This window comes from Schistocerca nitens, chromosome 7 (genome assembly GCF_023898315.1).
Source record: "Schistocerca nitens isolate TAMUIC-IGC-003100 chromosome 7, iqSchNite1.1, whole genome shotgun sequence".
Classification (NCBI taxonomy): Eukaryota; Metazoa; Arthropoda; class Insecta; order Orthoptera; family Acrididae; genus Schistocerca; species Schistocerca nitens.
In genome coordinates, this window is record NC_064620.1 from 290,242,813 (window position 1) to 290,264,085 (window position 21,273).

General features: G+C 40.9%; 1 protein-coding gene across 1 annotated transcript in view; it reads right to left on the reverse strand.

The window, feature by feature from the left end:
- Positions 1 to 454: 454 nt before the first annotated feature.
- Positions 455 to 21,273, reverse strand: part of LOC126195155 (mediator of RNA polymerase II transcription subunit 17) — a 99,333-nt gene continuing 78,514 nt past the window's right edge. Inside the window, exon 10 of the mRNA XM_049933662.1 lies at positions 455 to 4,997. Within this exon, the coding sequence (XP_049789619.1) occupies positions 4,787 to 4,997 (211 nt within the window). The 3' untranslated portion in view covers positions 455 to 4,786. The remainder of the gene's footprint in view (positions 4,998 to 21,273) is intronic.

Sequence of the window (21,273 nt, forward strand, 5' to 3'; positions counted from 1 at the left end):
CCAGAGACAGAGCTGGTGTACATGAAACAATCTGTATTACGGTAATGGCTCAAAGTAATATTGGGGTTCTGCTGCTGATGAGGTATATTAGAGGAGGTAGAGGTAAAACCAGATGCTTAAACACAGCCTTCTCTTCACAAAAAGCTGCAAGAACAATTGTTGTCTTAAAATCCAAATGATGTCCAGGTGTCTTGAGTGCTTGCTTTATAATATACTGCATAACTGTTGTGATGTAGTGAATGATATTGCGTTATATCTTGAAATGATACTACAAACTTATTGACTAAACTATGTTATTTCCACAAAATAGGTTCAAATTAATTACTTCTTTGTTCAGAGACACTATGTCATCACTTAGAAAAATCAACAACATTTGTTATAGGCTAATGGTAATTGAAGGAACAAAAATATACATTTTTAGAAGTAAAGTAAATATTTATGTACTGTACACAGATTCATACACTCATTGTGCACAAAAAACATTAGATACATCACACTCTCTTATTTACAAATATACTTCTAAATACATACAGATACACAGAACAATGGTTCAAAAATTCAGTCATCACTTATCTAAGTACAAAAAAATGGTTCAAATGGCTCTGAGCACTATGGGACTCAACTGCTGAGGTCATTAGTCCCCTAGAACTTAGAACTAGTTAAACCTAACTAACCTAAGGACATCACAAACATCCATGCCCGAGGCAGGATTCGAACCTGCGACCGTAGCGGTCTTGCGGTTCCAGACTGCAGCGCCTTTAACCGCACGGCCACTTCGGCCGGCCTATCTAAGTACAGTTGGACATAAAAAATAACAAGAAGACAATATCATGGTAGGCCTAAATATCTCACACTGTAGTCCAGCACTCTGTTGCTGACAACTACAAGCAATATATAAGTGAATTATTTTGTTTTTCTTTGACACTTTTGGAGCATGACATGGACTAATTCAGAAGCTCTAAAGAAAATGCATAGTTCATTTGTTCATCTTAGTATCACTATTACTCAGACCATTTCCTTCTGTACGTTTCATTCACTTTTTATATAAGCAGAATCTCACCTCCCTTTTTGCCAACTGCAGCTCACCTTTGAAGTATCGGCTATTGTACTGCTATTGACAATTCTTGGGTTCTAATGAATGGTAAGCAAAGTATTTTACATTAACAGACAAGACCGAAACATAAATTAATGAATAAATTCTCCAAATGAATTCTTGCACAAAAGAAGTAGAAAAACATGTCATGAAATATACAATCATGGCACCAAGAACACACACACACACACACACACACACACACAGAGAGAGAGAGAGAGAGAGAGAGAGAGATGAAGGGATAAATGACAGAGGTAACTTTGCTGAGAACATAGCATTTCTTGCTGTTGTTACTATGATCAGTATCTAAATCTTGTGAGACATGTGAAACACCCATAATTATTTGCTGTTTGCAGCCAAATGACATGTATGCTGAGACAATGTCACTGTAACAAGATAAAAGCATTAATTACAGCCTGCAATAGACACTATCATATGACATTTGTGACTTGCTACAGCAATTGGTCTAATAAATTTTAATTTTGATCAAAAAATTGAAATGAATTTTGTTTAACACAGCAACCAAGGACCACAAAAGCAGATGAGCAAATAAAAACCAACTGACACAAGTACATGATCTCAGCCACAATTAAAATTATTTATGTACCGGACATGACACGATGAAAGCTAAATAAGGGATACAAACAGACACCAAAATCTCAAGAAATGTGAGAGATCACAGCACACTTTCATTTGTACATTGGAAGAATACAAAATAAGAGGACTACAAGCAAGATATATAATGTGACATAAAACTGTCTTACAACTCAATATTCGCACCATCATATTTTATGTATAGTAATTCTCTCACAGTAATGCTACAAATTAATATCAAACTGTCTATTGTACTTTCCATGATATGCTGAAATTGTAAATATGTAAGATTCTACATTACATGCAATATAAATGAAAATACACGTCATCTGATTTGTATAACTGTGTCTTTTTTTAATGGTGATAAATAATGGATTTATCATTTTACTAAATTGCATCCTCTGAGATAAAACAGTTCTCCAATTTTTTTGATGAACTAGGCCTAGTTTTCCAAAAACAAGTCTGGACATAAAATGAAAGTGTAAACGTCCTTATTCACTCACACACTTTGATACCATGTGCATAGTATGTGATTTATCTCTCTCAAATCATGCAAAAGTTTACATACTTTCTATAATATTGAACTTTCACTTCACGTACAGGTAAAAAAACAGCAAAAAATGGAAACTGGTGGTTTATCATGTTAAACAAAATTCTTTTGCAATTAATAGTTTTATAAATAATGCACGGTTCTAGATTACACCAAATTTGCATTGTATGTTAGACATTTACCATCTCTCTACAATTAGACCACCTTAAATAGCACAAATAGCAATAAGTGATCAATAACAACAGTTTAAGCTATGTGAATAATACATAATGAACAGTACAGTCTAAATTCTCTCTTTTTTTTTTTTCATCCAACCCAGCTTATTTTTACTATACATATTTCCTGCTGCACGTCATTTAAACTCAGTTTCTCTCTATGTTAAAATGTTACATATCTGTGCCACAATTTTCATTGGCATATCACTCCAACAGTCAATTCAAATGCAATTGAACTTTTCATTCTTCTAAATTATCCACAAATGTAAGATAAATGCACATCTTATCTATAGCTTTTACAGAATAAAATGAAAACAATTTCATATGTTCAGTACATAATTTAACAAAGGAAAATTCATTCGAGAAAATACAATGTTACTGTTTACAACTTAAATGCCTATCTTTAGTATATACAAAAGAACAATCACATTGCATGAAACATAAAACTTTTTTGTGTGAACTGTGTCACCTCACAAAATAGGTATATCACTGAACAGCAACTGCATTCAATGCTCATTATTTGGGTTATACTGCAGTGAGCCTACTTACTAAGTCATTTACACCCTAAGCAATACAAAAAAATATTTAGCTGTTCAAAACAAATACCACAGTGCAGTACAAAAATCTGCTTCTGCCCCTTTCCTTTGTCATATCCAGAAGCAATACTGATCATCTGTATCTGGTTGTGATGACAAAATGTGTTACCATAAACGTCTCCATCTAGTAGCTCTTGTGCAGTGAGACTATTGGTCGACATAATTTCACAATTTCTTGCAAATTATTGGATGATAGCCCCCAGCTCAGGTGATACGGTTCTTTATTTTTAAACTGCAAATCGTCTATATCAGTCTTATCTTCACCTGTGTCCTGTTAAGTGAGGGTCTGAATACTGTAAGCAGCCAGAAACATGAAAGAAAGAAATGGTTCCAATCACTTAAGATCTTTTAAATATTGCTTGTAATGACTTCCAAGAGCAATGATTGGAAATAACAGTGGTTTAGTCAACCAAATTTTAAGCAGTGCTTTCATTCTTGACTCTGATAACAAGAGCAAAACATACCAACATTTCAATGATAATTATAGTCTGAAGTGTCTACCAACCTAAAACAACTAACAGAACTGTGCAATGTCAACAATGTCTTCAAAAGAGAAGACAGACAGTAGACTGTATTAACAGCATCCACAGAATGAAAGATGAGGTACAAAGAATAATAATATAAAAGAACAAAACAAACTGAAGCCAAAGGATGTATTTATATTGTGAAATAAGTCACAAAATTGTTGAAACGTTATTGTGCTAATGAGCAGATACAGATTAGTTACAGAAAATGTAGCCACTCAATTGATACACAGTGTGACATAAGGTAACTAAGCAAAGGATATTTGACTAACAAAAGACATCAGCTATACAATCATAGATGGCGACACACAATACTGTCAAAAATTTAATATGTCTACACAGAACACAAAATATGAGTCCCTCAGCTTCAAAGCAATGGCATAATGACACCACAAACATCAGCTGAAAAGTTTTTTTCTGCTCATTTGTCCCCTCTGTTTCTGACACATACTGCTAATCATGTTTAATTCTTACAACTTCAGCGTTGATTTATCACAATTTCATACTGCACCTAATTTCTCAGTAACATCACAAATAGTTAGCATTCTGTATACCTTGAATTGCATTGCTGTTATCAATACTCAATCAATCAACACAAACCTTAAATGTTTGAGTACACAAAAATAGGAGAGCAAAGCTAACCTCTTTTTCTCCATTGAAAAAGTTCTTCATCATTTTACACTCTACACATCAGATTCCAAATTTTGATAAATTGCAAGACAAGACTACTACACTGATTACTCTTTACTTAACAACCATAAAAAATTCACTCTTACAAAGTCATTTTTTGCCAAAATATGCAAATGAACACTGAATAAATATGTGTATATCTGAAAAGGAACTCAGAAACTGCAAAAATGTCAATAATAGTTTTGACAAGGTGACAGCACTAGTAGAAACATCTTATACAATTCCCAAAAACTGCACAGAGTATGGAATGTCTTTGTACAATAACTTAGTGATACCTTGCATTTCTGACGCCGATTAAAATCAATTGAAACCTCTCATTTTACACACTCTTAAAGTCTTCCATTTTTCCAAAAGAAGACTGAGTTAAAAATTAATCCATAAAAAGTCATTTCAAGAAGAGTCCTTTCTTTTGTTTCACTGAACCTTCACACATCGAAAGCTGAACATCAAAAGAAGTACAAATGTTTGTGTTCAGCAGGATCAGGATGCATAACAGAAATGTCAGTAAAACACACCGGTAGGACCTAGGAACTTGTAAGACTGGCCATGAGGAGCTCCATTTTGTTAAGGAAGTTCTTTCCTTCCATCTTGTCCCATCTTACTTCTTTGAAGCTACCTCCCAAGTTCTCCCACTTCCGCTCTTTCACCAACTGACCAGGGAAGAAGTCTTTTCTTGGTGACTGTGCAATAGAAACCTGAACCCCTGTCTGTGGCTCACATCTTACAGCAATCATCCTGCCAAAATACAAGACATCTTATTTCTTCAAACTATAAAGCATACAATCAAGGTTCAATTGAAAAATTCATTCAAAAGTAAAGTAAAAAAGTTATTGTTAACAGCATCCCATGCATAAAAGAAGTATTTACTTAACATGAGAATAGCCGAAGTAGAGTCACTTGATACGTAAATTTAAAAGCATGGTTCAATCTCTCACTTATCGAATTTTCAAAAATTTCTTCACAGTGAAGGGGAAAGACGCAAAATCAGGAAATGTGAAGGGTAACGTGTACATAGGTACCAGAGGAAGGTAATGGTTATAGCTTGATACAAACAAAGTTGCAGCAACAGCTGGAATCCTAATTTCAGTATACTGTTACTGTTCATCCTGAGCTGATAGTAGTTGACACAAATGAATGGTATACTCAAATCACAGACAGGAAATGAAAAAAAAAAAGAAGAAAAAGAAAAAACCTAAAGGTGGAAATAAGATGAGAAAAACAAATAGAGAAAGAGAGGGAGGGCAAAAGAACAACTTGGAAAGGAACATACTGACAGAAAGGGATCAGTGGCTGCAGAAGGTAATGAAGGAAATGAGGAGGAAAGAATAGAGTCTGTAACGAGCAGGTGGACTGTAAGAACTATAAACCTGTTGAAGAGCCATTCAGTATTTCATGAGTACAGAAACATTGCTTTTGGGAAGGGGGAGTATGTACAACCCATACGTGAAACAAAAATCAAGATCCTTGTTGATGCTATTGGCAGGTGGGGTTTTATCATTCATGGTCCACTTCTCAATAGGAGATGGAAAGTGAAATTAAAAAGGCTGGTAGAAGAATCTTTAGGAAGAAGGGGAGAAGGTAGGAGATACTATCTCTCACAGGAGTAACCCTGTAGTCAGTGGTGTGAAGACAGCACAACTTATGGGTAAACTCAGATTTTAAGCTATTGTTATTGAAAGAAATATTACTCAAAAATTTGAGCCTGATGCATTTGAAAACAGCAGTGAGGTTAAAGTATACTTATTGTGCCTAAATATTAGCAAAAGAAAAAACAAAATAAATGAACTTATGATTCATTCAGATTAACTGTAATGTATCAATCACGTGCATGTAATATGTGTTTCTGAACATCTTGGGCCCAGTGAGATAGCAACCACAAATCACTCAGTTTCTGCACATCAGAGAGAGAGAGAGAACGTATGTTAGGGGGACAATCACATACAAAAACGTACTTTAATTGATTACATGTATATGGAAATGCTAGAAACTCACATCATCTGCCAGCAATCTTACATCAGTAACGGCAAATCTAAGATAAATCTAACTACATCAATGAACAAATGAAAGCCAAAGATGTTGTCACTAATGATCTTCCATTAGAGAAAAACTAATACCACACAAACGAAACAAAAAAAATAATTAACCAGAAACCAAGAGGCTGATCAGTATATATTTTGAAGCTCAAATAAAAACACAACTATATGAGACATACTGTCAACGTTTTTTTGGTCACTACAGTTTGTTTATCAAACATGTGAAAACAGCAATAGGATAGGCGCATTTTCAAAGCACAATTGCTTCATCACACAAAAATACATCAAATTATACACTCATTGTTACTTAATAAAACAGAAAAACAATGTTAACTGGAATATTCTCTTTCAAATTCTGAAGGTGGCAGGGGTAAAATACAGGGAGCAAAAGGCTATCTGCAATTTGCTCAGAAACCAGATGGCAGTTATAAAAGTTGAGGGACATGAAAGGGAAGGGAGTGAGACAGGCTTGTAGCCTATCCCTGATGTTGCTCAATGTGTATATTGAGCAGGCAGTAAAGGAAACAAAAGAAAAATTCAGAGGAGGAATTATAATCCATGGAGAAGAAATAAAAACTTTGAGATTTGCCGATGACATTTTAATTCTGTCAGAGACAGCAAAGGACCTGGAAGAGCAGTTGAATAGAATGGACAGTGTCTTGAAAGGAAGATATAAGATGAACATCAACAAAAACAAAATGAGGATAATGGAATGTAATCAAATTAAATCGGGTGATGCTGATGGAATTAGATTAGGAAATGAAACACTTAAAGTAGTAGATGAGTTTTGATATTTGGGGAGCAAAATAACTGATAATGGTCGAAGTAGAGAGGATATAAAATGTAAACTGGCAATGGCAAGGAAAGCGTTTCTGAAGAAAAGAAATTTGTTTACATCGAGTATAGATTTAAGTGTCAGGAAGTCATTTCTGAAAGTATTTGTATTGAGTGTAGCCATGTATGGAAGTGAAACATGGACGATAAATAGTTTAGACAAGAAGAGAATAGAAGCTTTCGAAATGTGGTGCTACAGAAGAATGCTGAAGATTAGATGGGTAGATCACATAACTAATGAGGAGGTACTGAATAGAATTTGGGGGAAGAGGAATTTGTGGCACAACTTGACTAGAATAAGGGATCGGTTGGTAGGACATGTTCTGAGGCATCAAGGGATCACCAGTTTAGTATTGGAGGGCAGCATGGAGGGTAAAAATCATAGAGACAGAAGATATGAATACACTACGCAGATTCAGAAGGATGTAGGTTGCAGTAGGTACTGGGAGATGAAGAAGCTTGCACAGAATAAAGTAGCATGGAGAGCTGCATAAAACCAGTCACTGGACTGAAGACCATAACAACACCAAAACAGAAAAACAAATAGAGTTAACTATTATCTTATATGCAAGTTGCAATGGTAGTGGCTATCCTACGTATACAATAAATAAATCACATAAATATAATGTATTCAGTTGTATGACAGAAGTACCTAGGTCAATTTTATTTAAATAAATACTGTAAGAAAAGTTCTTTATGTAAACAAATAATTGCTCTATATTAACTAATGAATTTACTAGGACAGCAGTGGGAAGAATTTGATAACTTGAAACACACCTACATAAGCAACACAGAAGAACAGATATTGATACATAATTTATGACTACTATTATTATTTCTTTCTTTTCTCAGACGTTATGTCTGGTCAAAAATGGAAAGTGACGCGGACCTTGATCAAGCGTGACTTCCTTTTAACTGTACGGTATATGTTATATTGCATTTAGGAACTTTCGGGTAATTGAATATGTATCAATAATTATGGATTTCTGTAGTTGTATATATAAGTTTGGATGTAGCTGTATTGCATTGATGCACTGATGCATATTGTGCGGTATGACTCCTGTAGTTGATAGTATAATTGGTATAATGTCAACTTTATCCTGATGCCACATGTCCTTGACTTCCTCAGCCAGTTGGATGTATTTTTCAATTTTTTCTCCTGTTTTCTTTTGTATATTTGTTGTATTGGGTATGGATATTTCGATTAGTTGTGTTAATTTCTTCTTTTTATTGGTGAGTATGATGTCAGGTTTGTTATGTGGTGTTGTTTTATCTGTTATAATGGTTCTGTTCCAGTATAATTTGTATTCATCATTCTCCAGTACATTTTGTGGTGCTTACTTGTATGTGGGAACGTGTTGTTTTATAAGTTTATGTTGTAAGGCAAGCTGTTGATGTATTATTTTTGCTACATTGTCATGTCTTCTGGGGTATTCTGTATTTGCTAGTATTGTACATCCGCTTGTAATGTGATCTACTGTTTCTATTTGTTGTTTGCAAAGTCTGCATTTATCTGTTGTGGTATTGGGATCTTTAATAATATGCTTGCTGTAATATCTGGTGTTTATTATTATATTATTATTATTATTTTTATTTTATATTATATTATTATTATTATTATTATTATTATTTTTATTATTATTATTATCATTATTATTATTACTGGTGTGAATAACAGTGAGATGAATAACAATGAGTTTTTTATATGAACACAGAATAGTGAGATGTGAAATTCCATTGACACATGGTATTTCCAAGAAGAAAAAGTCTTCCTTGACATATCCAAACATACCATCAGCCATGTGACCAGTGCCTCACTGAGATGAACTGCCTGTTCCTGTTTCATTTCAGTGTTATAGTGATGAGGGTGGTAGTGAAGCTAGTGCTGCAGCATCACCTTCAATGTCCACTTCTTCAAAAGATCCTGATTTTGTGTGTAACAACGAGTGTAAAGGGATTCACAATATAACAGTGTGCAATTAATGACCTAGTGAGAGATCTGGAAATGCCAAAAGGTAAAGCTGAACTTGTTGGTGTCAAGACTACAACAGTGGAATTGTCTTGACAAGATGGTAAATGTGACTGCATTCCATAACGGCCAATACCATTAATTCCATTTTTCGAAAGTGAGAACAGCCTGGTATTTTGTAGTGATGTACAGGGACTAACGGCAGCTATAGGCATTGACTATAAAAGTGATCATTGGTGGTTGTTCATCGACTTCTTCAATGTAAGTCTCAAGCTTGTGCTACTGTATAATGGCAAAGCGTTACCATCGATTCTGATTGGCATGCACGTTACATGAAAGAAACGTATGATGACATGAAACACTTGTTATTGCAATTGAATTATGACAAGTTTAAATGGCAGATTTCTAGGGAACTGAAAGCCATAGGCATATTACTTGGGCTACAATACAGTTACACCAAATTCTGTTGCTTCCTGTACCTCTGAGACAGACACGCCAAAGCACTTTATTATAAAAAGAATGATTGGCCTAAGTTTCAATCACATGAACCAAGATCTCACAACGTTATGCATGAAGCACTTGTCGAATCCAAGAACATAATTCTCCCTGTTCTTCATATAAAATTGGGCCTATGAAAAACTTCATTAAGGCTGGACAATACTGGGAGAGTGGATTTTTGTGGGTCCCCAGACATAAAAACTGTACAAAGATGAGCATTTCAACACAATCCTGACAAATGATGGAAAGTTAGCTTGGTATGTCTTTGTTCAAGTATCAACAAACTTTATAGGAAATAAGAAGGCTGAAAACTATAAGAATCTTGTGGCAAATCTTCTGCATTGCAGTGCTGTAACTGATGAGCACAGAGAACACTCCACTCCCACCAGCAAACTTTAGACACGTAAAGGGAAAGGGAAGAGGGAAAGTGGATTGCATCTATGTTAGTGCTGGACACTGATCAGGGAATCACCAGCACAAAACAACAAAAGCCAGGCACAGTGACCTTTCTCTAAGGGATAACACCATGGTAAATACATGCACAAGCTTATATAGCCAATACCATTAAGTTATCATAACTTCAAAATGAGTGCTAATCTTGCACTTTCAACATTTTCAGTATCAGCATACCCAAAAACATAAAGATTAGCTGTTTTCATGCCAGTTACAGAAAAAAAGTAAAATTTTGTTGGCTAGTGTAATGAGAGCACTTAGTGGCTTCCAGCAAACTTTAAACATAATTTCATAACTTACTAAAACTTTTTCTACTTACATGCTTAACATTAAATATTTGATATATTAACTCATTTGTAAAGTAATCAAAATATTGAAGTTGTTTTACACATGTGAGTTCAATTCTTTAAGAACTGTGGGTTTAATGGTTTATACTAATCTGGACAATCATTCATATTGAAGTGAGTGATGCCCCATAACCACACATTTGACATTACTTCACAAATGGGTTGTTTGCAAACCCATGTCTACTGGAACGTTTCTGTTTATATTATCGTATATTTTCAAGCCTGTCTGTTTTCATTACTATGGTACACCCTACGCACAAATTTGGCACTTGAGCACCTCTGTTGCCCCTCTTAGCTTGGCACCCCAAGTGGCTGCTTGTGCCACAAGATAGTCAAACCAGCCCTAGACACTTGAAAGACAGATCATTAGATAAATAATGGATGCAATACAAATTACAGATGGTTGAAAAATGAGTTGCAGTGAGGAGATTTACCAATGTATGCAAAAAGTTCAGAAGTAATGGCAACAGAAAGGTTAATCTTCTTTGGACACCTCAATCAAATGAATGAGGACAGACTAATGAAACACATATTCATGTACAGCAGGAAAAAAAGTCAAAAATCTCGTGGATTACAAGAATATAAAATATCTAAAAAAAACACAGTGCCAACTAATCACAAACAACAGAAAGAATCCTTTCAGGAAAGGAATAAACAAGCAATCAGGAATAAAAAGGATACAAGAGAAAGGATAAAACAACACGGGGAGAAGATGGAATAGTGGAAAAATAGGGAACGACAAAGAAAGAAGAGGAAAATAAATTGTTACCTGATCCTAGACAGTTAATACAAACATCAAAAAATACAAAAACAGCAAGAATTATCAAAATATTAACAAATAATTCATTCAATAAAAATAATCACTCACAATATAGTTGAAGCATTGAAGACACCAAACATCAACTCAAATATGATAGCTCAGCAAATGAACTTTCATTCTCCTTCAAAGCACACATACTCATACATACAGCTACGAAGTCCCAGTATAGCCAGCCAATCACAGTAATAGCTTGTGGTTCACTGGAGAAGGTAAGATGAACAAAAAAGGGGAAGGGAGAGGTAAAGGAACAGAGGAGGAATTCATAGAAGAAGGATGGATAGCAAGTGAAGTGCTTAAGAATTTGGCAACAGAGAGAGAGAGAGAGAGAGAGAGCTGCACACAATGAAAGAGGAAATGGAGATGTGGGCAAGGACAGGAGGAGAGAACAGGGGAGGGTGAGAGGTGGTGATCTACCTATCTATTAACAGTTAATGAAAGTAAAGCTAGTGTCCCAGTGTAGACAGCAAGGAGCTTTTTTTGTTGGGTGCAGGGGGTGGAGAGTGGAGAGGGGAGGATATCACAGGACAGGGACTAACAGGGGGGGGGGGGCAGAGGGAGGGTTTCACAGGACAGGGACCAAAACTAAGAGGTTTGCAGAACCAAAATATTGGCAACTTGCTCTGTCACTGAGTCATCAATCTTCTTCTTGGCCTTAGTTGATGGTGATCATTTATCTGGGTGGACAGTTAATTGCTGATCACACCAAAAGTGGCAGCAAACTTGGTATATGGTATGGCACTGTCACATGTGATCCCGACTCTCATGAAACAATACAAGTATATGACAGTGGCAGGGCTGGAACAAGAAATATGGATGAGTGCTTGTAACACATTTTGTACATGGATTGTTCACTACAATATGATGCACATGGCAAGTAACTGAAAGAATGAATGTCATAAGGGACAGATCAACATAGTTTGTAGGTTGAGTCAGCTGTTGAATGCCATTCTAGAAGCAGTAGGAAGCATTTTGGAAAGAACATTTCTTATTTCAGGGCAAAATGAAAAGTACTGAAATCAAAACTGTGGAGAGGCAAGTGGTTCAGGTGATTCAGCCAGGCACTACTGTACTGAGGGGCGGGATTGCTCCTTTGCTGCTCATTGGAGGGAATGTTCATATATGGGAAGATGCAGTGTGGGAGGTCTGTTTGTCAGCTAGGATAGAAGAGTTGGCATATTACCTGTCCATGATAGCCTTGGCAAAGCCTTTAGTGTACTGTATGAGGAACTACTCACCACCACAGATGTGCTGACCATGAATGGCAAAGCTACAAGGGAGAGAATTCTTGATGAGGAAGTAATGCAAACTATCAATGTGTAGATATTGTTGTGGATGTGGACAGAAGTCTTTATGGAGCCATCAAAAAGGTGGTACTTAATATCCAGGAAGATGCAAGGTTAATTTGAATGAAGATGAGGTGAAACTAGCACAAAAAAGGCATTTAGGCAGTGGAGAAATGAGGATAGTCTCCTGGACAGGGGACAAGATTGTGAAGAATCATCCATGAACCTTGAACAGACCAGGAGTTAAGGATGGTTACCTGCAGTCACCCTTTTCCTAACATACCCAATTCAACAGTGACTCAATAATGGCAGTACCAAAATGGAAGATAACTTAATCAAGTTGTGCTTCACACAAGCCTCTTTGCTTCCTAATGTCAGCCTGCAGGTATATTAATTTACACTGTACCTTGGTACCTAGTAGAATCCCTTGTTTCAGTAGCAGGAGAAAGGAAGTCCATATTATTATCTCCGCTCAATGCGAGTGTTGGAACTTTAATAGTGGCAACTATTTATTTACAACTTATATAAAATAGATTCATGTTTCAAGTTTTACTGTTCTTCGAAGTAGTCACCAGCATTGTGTATAAAGCATTGCAGCAATGTGTAAATTATAGGATACCCTTAGCTGCACCAGTTGTATTGATAGCTCAGTTGGAGCGGTCTATTGCCCCACGAATCTCTGTAACAGCTCTGAAGCGAATGCTGTGAAGTGCTTGTTTAATCTTGGGGCTCAAGCTGAAGTCAGAAGGGCTTAAGTTCAAGGACTAGTCCCATCGATCGAATTAATCAGTCACAACTTGCGCCATATGTGCCCGAGCACTGTCTTGCAAAATTATGGGCAGGTCCTGTACAAAGTGTCGCTGCTTCTTTCTCTAAGCTCTTCATTTTTGGAACATAGCCTGCAACAAACTTAGAGAAAGAAGCGGCAACATTTTATGTAGGACCCACCCTTCATTTTGGAGGACAAAGCTCAAGCACATATGGCGCAAGCTGTGATTGATTTATTTGATCAATAGAGCTGGGAAGTACTGTATCACCCACCACATTCACCAGGCATCAGCACTTGTAAATTCAATTTGATTTATAAAGTAAAGGAAACACTTCATGACATTCACTTCAGAACTATTACATACACTCCTGGAAATGGAAAAAAGAACACATTGACACCGGTGTGTCAGACCCACCATATTTGCTCCGGACACTGCGATAGGGCTGTACAAGCAATGATCACACGCACGGCACAGCGGACACACCAGGAACCGCGGTGTTGGCCGTCGAATGGCGCTAGCTGCGCAGCATTTGTGCACCGCCGCCGTCAGTGTCAGCCAGTTTGCCGTGGCATACGGAGCTCCATCGCAGTCTTTAACACTGGTAGCATGCCGCGACAGCGTGGACGTGAACCGTATGTGCAGTTGACGGACTTTGAGCGAGGGCGTACAGTGGGCATGCGGGAGGCCGGGTGGACGTACCGCCGAATTGCTCAACACGTGGGGCGTGAGGTCTCCACAGTACATCGATGTTGTCGCCAGTGGTCGGCGGAAGGTGCACGTGCCCGTCGACCTGGGACCGGACCACAGCGACGCACAGATGCACGCCAAGACCGTAGGATCCTACGCAGTGCTGTAGGGGACCGCACCGCCACTTCCCAGCAAATTAGGGACACTGTTGCTCCTGGGGTATCGGCGAGGACCATTCGCAACCGTTTCCATGAAGCTGGGCTACGGTCCCGCACACCGTTAGGCCGTCTTCCGCTCACGCCCCAACATCGTGCAGCCCGCCTCCAGTGGTGTCGCGACAGGCGTGAATGGAGGGACGAATGGAGACGTGTCGTCTTCAGCGATGAGAGTCGCTTCTGCCTTGGTGCCAATGATGGTCGTATGCGTGTTTGGCGCCGTGCAGGTGAGCGCCACAATCAGGACTGCATACAACCGAGGCACACAGGGCCAACACCCGGCATCATGGTGTGGGGAGCGATCTCCTACACTGGCCGTACACCACTGGTGATCGTCGAGGGGACACTGAATAGTGCACGGTACATCCAAACCGTCATCGAACCCATCGTTCTACCATTCCTAGACCGGCAAGGGAACTTGCTGTTCCAACAGGACAATGCACGTCCGCATGTATCCCGTGCCACCCAACGTGCTCTAGAAGGTGTAAGTCAACTACCCTGGCCAGCAAGATCTCCGGATCTGTCCCCCATTGAGCATGTTTGGGACTGGATGAAGCGTCGTCTCACGCGGTCTGCACGTCCAGCACGAACGCTGGTCCAACTGAGGCGCCAGGTGGAAATGGCATGGCAAGCCGTTCCACAGGACTACATCCAGCATCTCTACTATCGTCTCCATGGGAGAATAGCAGCCTGCATTGCTGCGAAAGGTGGATATACACTGTACTAGTGCCGACATTGTGCATGCTCTGTTGCCTGTGTCTATGTGCCTGTGGTTCTGTCAGTGTGATCATGTGATGTATCTGACCCCAGGAATGTGTCAATAAAGTTTCCCCTTCCTGGGACAATGAATTCACGGTGTTCTTATTTCAATTTCCAGGAGTGTAGATCCGTGGACAACAGACCGATGCATTCCAACTATCAACACACCAGTGCCACTAAGGGTATCCTATGACTTCTATACAACTGACAATGGGTTATACACAATGCTGGTCACTACTCTGAAGGATATATACACTTTGAAACATGTTTCTGTCTCACATAATCAAACAGTTGCCACTATTATAAAGTTCCAACCCTCACACATTACAAGGAAAACAATGAAGGAATCAAGATGCCAAAAATGTGATTCTGTTGACTGCCTATTCTGTGCACTACCTTCATATTTGTTTTGAATTCTGTAATGCATACATTTGGAGGGAAAACCTGAAGACTTGTTCAGAATAACTGAAGAGCAGACAAAATTCCCTGCTTAGACTTGCCTGATACATGATATTAAAATTGTGGTGATTATCTAAACTGTTATAAAATGATGCTATGAAAATTAAATTAGTCAAATCAAAATAAATCAGGGCTTAATAAGAATCCATGCTAGGGTTTGGTTCAGCCCTGCATACAGTATTAATATTTGCCATACACATAAGTAAATTGAAGTTCTTTTCAGAAATTTAAAATGCCCACTTTATCTGTAAATGATGCTTCTCCATAAGAGCAAGGCAATGGACTGGTGTGTAGATTTTTGAGAAATGGAATACATCACTTGAAGTACAGCAGTACCTTATGAGCATCAGCACAGAAGTTGGACTCAAGCCAGCGTAATTCCTTCTTGGTGGGCTGCAACTAATATTTTTCGTAACTGTGGTCTAGCAGAGACGGGTAATATTTTATGGGGAGAAGGGGGCTATCTGTCTGTTGGCTAACTTATGACTATTTTGCTGCAGCCCACCATGACTACTGTGGCAATCTCTTCATACTGGAATAACACTTACACATAACATCCTGAATCATTTGTTCCACATATTCTAACAAGTGTATTACCTTTAGTTTTATACTTGTCTATTAGCAGTGCCATACATTTTGCTTCATGACGGTAAGTACTGGCCAGTAATTCTGTATCATAATTTAATAATACACCAATCTCAGTCTTTCCCTGCAGGTTTTTTCATCTAAGGCTCCCTCTAGGTTCATGGAAGTTATTCCCAACTGTCTTAACATATGTTCCATCATCCAGCCCTTCTTTTAGTCAGTGCTTTCCAGGTATTCCTTTCTTCACTGATTCTGCAGATGGTTGGTTGGTTGGTTGAAGCTGAAGGGATCAAATAGCAAGGTCATCAGTCCCTTGTTTCAAATGTGGTCCATTCAGATAGTGTGACATCTCAGAAAAGTCAGAATGATAAAAGGGAAAAGACTAGAAAATGTAAAAGTACAGTCATGTTGTCAATGGTAAAAACAAAATGAGATAAGTCAGCAAGAGAGTGACCCCAACACTATGCTAGAGGCAGGAAATATCCCACCACTGAAGCAGTAGAGGCAAGACCACCTGCGACTTAAAAGGGTGCAACCGCTAGAATGTAGAAGTGCGTATGGGAAAAGGAGACTAACCAATCCTAAAAAGTGATAAAAACAGAGTAAAAGGGGAAGAAAAGAGGATCGCGGCCAGGGAGGGGAGTCGGGAATCGCCAAACACAGCTTACAGTGGGAGATGACCCAATGCTCAACACCCTGCCCCAACACCAGAGTGAGATTAAAAACATTAAAACTGAGAATAAAAACCACTTTCCCAGAGGAAACCGAGGACCAGTTCGACCATCCAGGAATCGTCAGTCAACATCAAATGTAAAGTGCGGGGGAGTCTGTACTTAGCACGCAGAGCGAAAAGAAGGAGGCATTCAACCAAAATGTAGGCTACTGACTGGAAGGCTCCACAACCACAAAGTGGGGGTGGCTCATCACACAAAAGAAAACCATGGGTCAGCCTGGTTATGTCCGATGCAGAGACGACACAGTGTGGTCGAGCACTTTCAGGAGAGGCGAAAGGAAGAACGCCATGGGCCTGATGTCACCTTAATCGCACAAAGTTTATTAGACAGGGAGGTAGCCTCCCAAGAGTTGGCCCATGATTGTGCGAAGTGGGATCTGATGTGCAGCCGTAGATCCGCTGCAGGAGGGGTTACAGAAAATGGGGGGTAAGTGACTGCTCCCCCAGCCAAACGATCAGCAAGGTCATTACCTGGGATACCCACATGGCCAGGGACCCAAAGGAAGTCCACGGAACAAGCAGCACGGTGAAGATCAGCAAGATGGTCATGGATGGCAGAGACCAAGGGAAGGCGCGAAAAACACCGGTCAATAGCCAGAAGGCCACTCACTGAGTTTGTACATAACAAAACGCGGTTGTGTTGGGACTGTTTAATAAAGGTAAGGTCTTGGGAAATTGCCAACAATTCCGCAGTAAACACCCCACATGTAGGTGGCAGTAGATGATTTTCTGTTCCAACAGAGAACATGAAGGCATATCCCACATGATCAGCAGATTTAGAGCCATCGGTGTAAAAAACAACAGCATCCCGAAACTCCCATAAAATTCGGCGGAAAGAAGAACGGAACACCATCATGGGGATGGAATCTTTCGGACCTCGGCAGAGATCCATCCAAATTCGGGGCCGAGGAACTAACCAAGGGGGAGTGGAGGGGAGGGAGCGTGGAAGACAGGACAAAGAAGGAAGCTGAAAATCACGGCGAAGAGACGCAAGGCGGAGCCCAGCCGGTAAACCCGCCCGAGGGCAGGAATCAAGTGGGCGACGTCCATGGTCTTGGAACAGGATAGAATAGGAAGGACGAATGGGAGAGGAATGGACAGCAATTGCATAAGACACCAGAAGCTGGGACCGCCGAACAGAAAGGGGGGGGATCCCAGCTTCAACCAGGAGACTATCAACAGGGCTAATAGGCAAGGCACCGGTGGCCAAATGGATACCACGATGGTGGAATGGATCCAGCACATGCAGTGTGGAAGGAGCAGCTGAACCATAAACTTGAAAACCATAGTCCAGGTGAGACAGAACTAAAGCACGATAAAGGCGGAGAAGGAGGGAGTGGTCCGCAGCCCAGGAGGTGTGGGCAAGGAAGCAAAGAACATTAAGTTTACGGAAACATCCTACCTTCAGAAGTCTGGTATGGGGCAGCCAAGTGACCTTGTTGTCGAAAAGAAGACCCAGGAAATGATACTGTGGGACCACAGGCAATCGTAGTGCATCGAGATAGAGCTCAGCATCAGGGTGGATCGTAGTACGGCGGCAGAAGTGAACCACCCGCGATTTTAAAGGAGAGAACTGAAACCCGTGTGAGAGGGTCCATGCAGAGGCACGCCATATAGCTCGCTGGAGCTGCCGCTCTGCAGAGGCCATCGAAGAGGAACTAACCCAAATGCAGAAATCATCCACATACAAAGCAAGGGGGACCAAAGGACCGACAGAGGCCACAAGTCCATCGATAGCAATGAGGAAAAGAAGTACACTCAATACAGAACCCTGTGGGATGCCCGTCTCCTGGGTCCACGGAGAACTAAAAACAGTACCAACCCGAACCCTGAACGACCGATGGAACAGGAACTGGTGGATAAAAATTAGGAGTGAGCCCCGAAGACCCCACTGATGAAGTGTAAGTAAGATGTGATGGCGCCAAGCCATGTCATAGGCCTTGCGAAGGTCAAAAAATACTGCAACCAAATGGCAGCACTGGGAAAAAGCCTGCCGAACTGCGGATTCCAAGCAAAGTAAATGATCGATCGGAGACCGTCCCTCTCGGAAGCCACACTGGTAAGGGGACAATAGATCCTGAGATTTGAGGACCCAATTGAGCCGATGGGCTACCGTTCATGCAAGTAACTTGCAAACAACATTTGTCAGATTGATTGGCTGATAGCTTTCAACATAAACGGGGTTCATACCAGGCTTAAGGACAGGAACCACAATGCTATCCCTCCACTGAGAAGGGAAGTCACCCTGGAGCCAAATACGATTAAACACACGGAGAAGATGTTGCCATTGTGGAGCACTGAGATGTTGAAGCAGTTGGTTATGAATGGAGTCTAGGCCAGGGGTTGTATCATGAGAAGAAGAAAGTGCGGAAAGAAAGTCCCATTCAGTAAAAGGTTTGTTGTAAGATTGTGACTGACAAGGGGTAAAACATAAGGCGGAAACTTCAGCCTGCTGTTTCCGGTGAAGGAAAGCAGCCAGATAGGAGGCTGATGCTGATGTCATTGCAAAATGGGTCGCAAGATGTTCCATAAGAATCAACGGGTCCATACAAAGGCCATCTGGGAGGTGAAGGCCTTGAAGGGTGGACTGCCAACGGCAACCTCGGAGAGAGCGAAGTGTAGCCCATAAGCGTGACATAGGGACGTTTCTCCGGCTGGGGAGGGGGGTCAGTGCCCGGAGGAGAAGGTGTGGGAGCCGCATGAGAGGGATCCAAGACCAGGGTAAGGAAGGGGGAGGAAGGGGTGAAGATGTAACTAAAGTGTAAGTAGACGTCATGGACACAGGGTGAAGACGTGCATACTTCTTACAAGCCTCAGTGTAGGCTAAACGATCAAGGGACTTATACTCCTGTATCTTCTTTTTCTTCTTATATACTGGGCAATCTGGTGAACATGGAGAATGATTGCCATGACAATTAACACACACAGGAAGGGGAACACAGGAACTCCCCTCATGGAGTGGACGTCCACAGTCACCACAGAGAGGGGGCTGCAAACCCTTCTGAACATGCCGAACAAAGTGAACATCCCGCCGTCCGAGATTGTCCTGAAGTTCCTCATCAGTTTGAAGGATGAGGCCCCTGTAAAAAATCACACCTTGAACCATATTTAGAGACTGGTGGTGGGTAATGGACACAGGAATTGTGCCAAGATGGTTACAGGCACGAAGGGCCACAGACTGGGCCACTGAAGCAGTTTTGATCAACAACGAACCCGACCACATCCTGCTCAGGGAGTCCACTTCGCCAAACTTGTCTTCAATGTGTTCCACAAATAAAGGTTTGGTACTGGTGAAAGTATCCCCATCAGTCCTGGTGCAAACCAGATAGCGGGGGAAAGGTTTTGGCCCTAGCCGACGGGCCTGACCCTCCTCCCAGGGGGTAGCCATGGAAGGGAAGGCCGAAGGAGCAGGAGAAGCAGCACTAGAAGAATCAGTTCCACGCAGAGAGACGGCCGCAGAAGAACGGCCAGAGTTCTGGACCCATATGCATTTCATTTGCATAGCATCCGCCCTGATACCACCAACTCCAATCAGGGGCTCTCCTCACGGGCACCACCCAGCCACAGCAAGGGCCGTCCCATTGCCGGGAGTTCCTATGCTCCAGGATGACAAGCAACCACTCCTAGGCTTACACGAGGAGGTCACAGCTCAGGTATCAGAAGTGTGATCCCTGTGTTCAGGGGGCCCACCACACAGGCTGGCTACCGTGCTAGCTATGTGTAGTGGACTGTTAAGGCAGCCAGTCCACAGTGACGGGTAGCCGAAAGGGCACACGTACACACACGCCGACTGGCGCGAAGTCTGGAACAGGATACGTGATGAATGTGATAAAGAAAAGAACGTAGCTACTAGAACACTTAACTTTTATATCGTCCTTTGGTATACAGCATTCTTGATGATACAAGTGAGACTATCTTGAGATACATGCAATGGTACAAATGGCGCCTTGCTAGGTCGTAGCCATTAACTTAGCTGAAGGCTATTCTAACTGTCTCTCGGCAAATGAGAGAAAGGCTTCGTACGTGTAGTCGCTAGCAATGTCGTCCGTACAACTGGGGCGAGTGCTAGTACGTCTCTCGAGACCTGCCTTGTGGTGGCGCTCGGTCTGCGATCCTGACAGTGGCGACACGCGGGTCCGACATGTACTAATGGACCGCGGCCGATTTAAGTTACCACCTAGCAAGTGTGGTGTCTGGCGGTGAAACCACACTATGCATCCTAACATCAGACAACGACGTGAAAGAAAGGGTGGAATGAACTAGGAGGGCACACATCGGAGACACTAGGTAAGGTGTTCTTCCCCAAATGGCTCACATTACGGAAGAGAAATTTAGTAATGGAGGTCAAACCCCAGAGGGGGACCAGGGAGTGCCAAAAGGATGAGGTGATTATGCAACAAAACTAAATTGCAAAACCAACATAACCAGGAGGATAGCGGGGCCAACATAAGCATGGACACCAAGAGATGGAGAGGAGAGGGCGAAGGGGAAGGAGCAAGGAGAGGAAAGGAGGGGAAGGGCAAGGAAATGCAGCCCCGGAAAGAAGGAAGGCTGCAATAGCTCGGG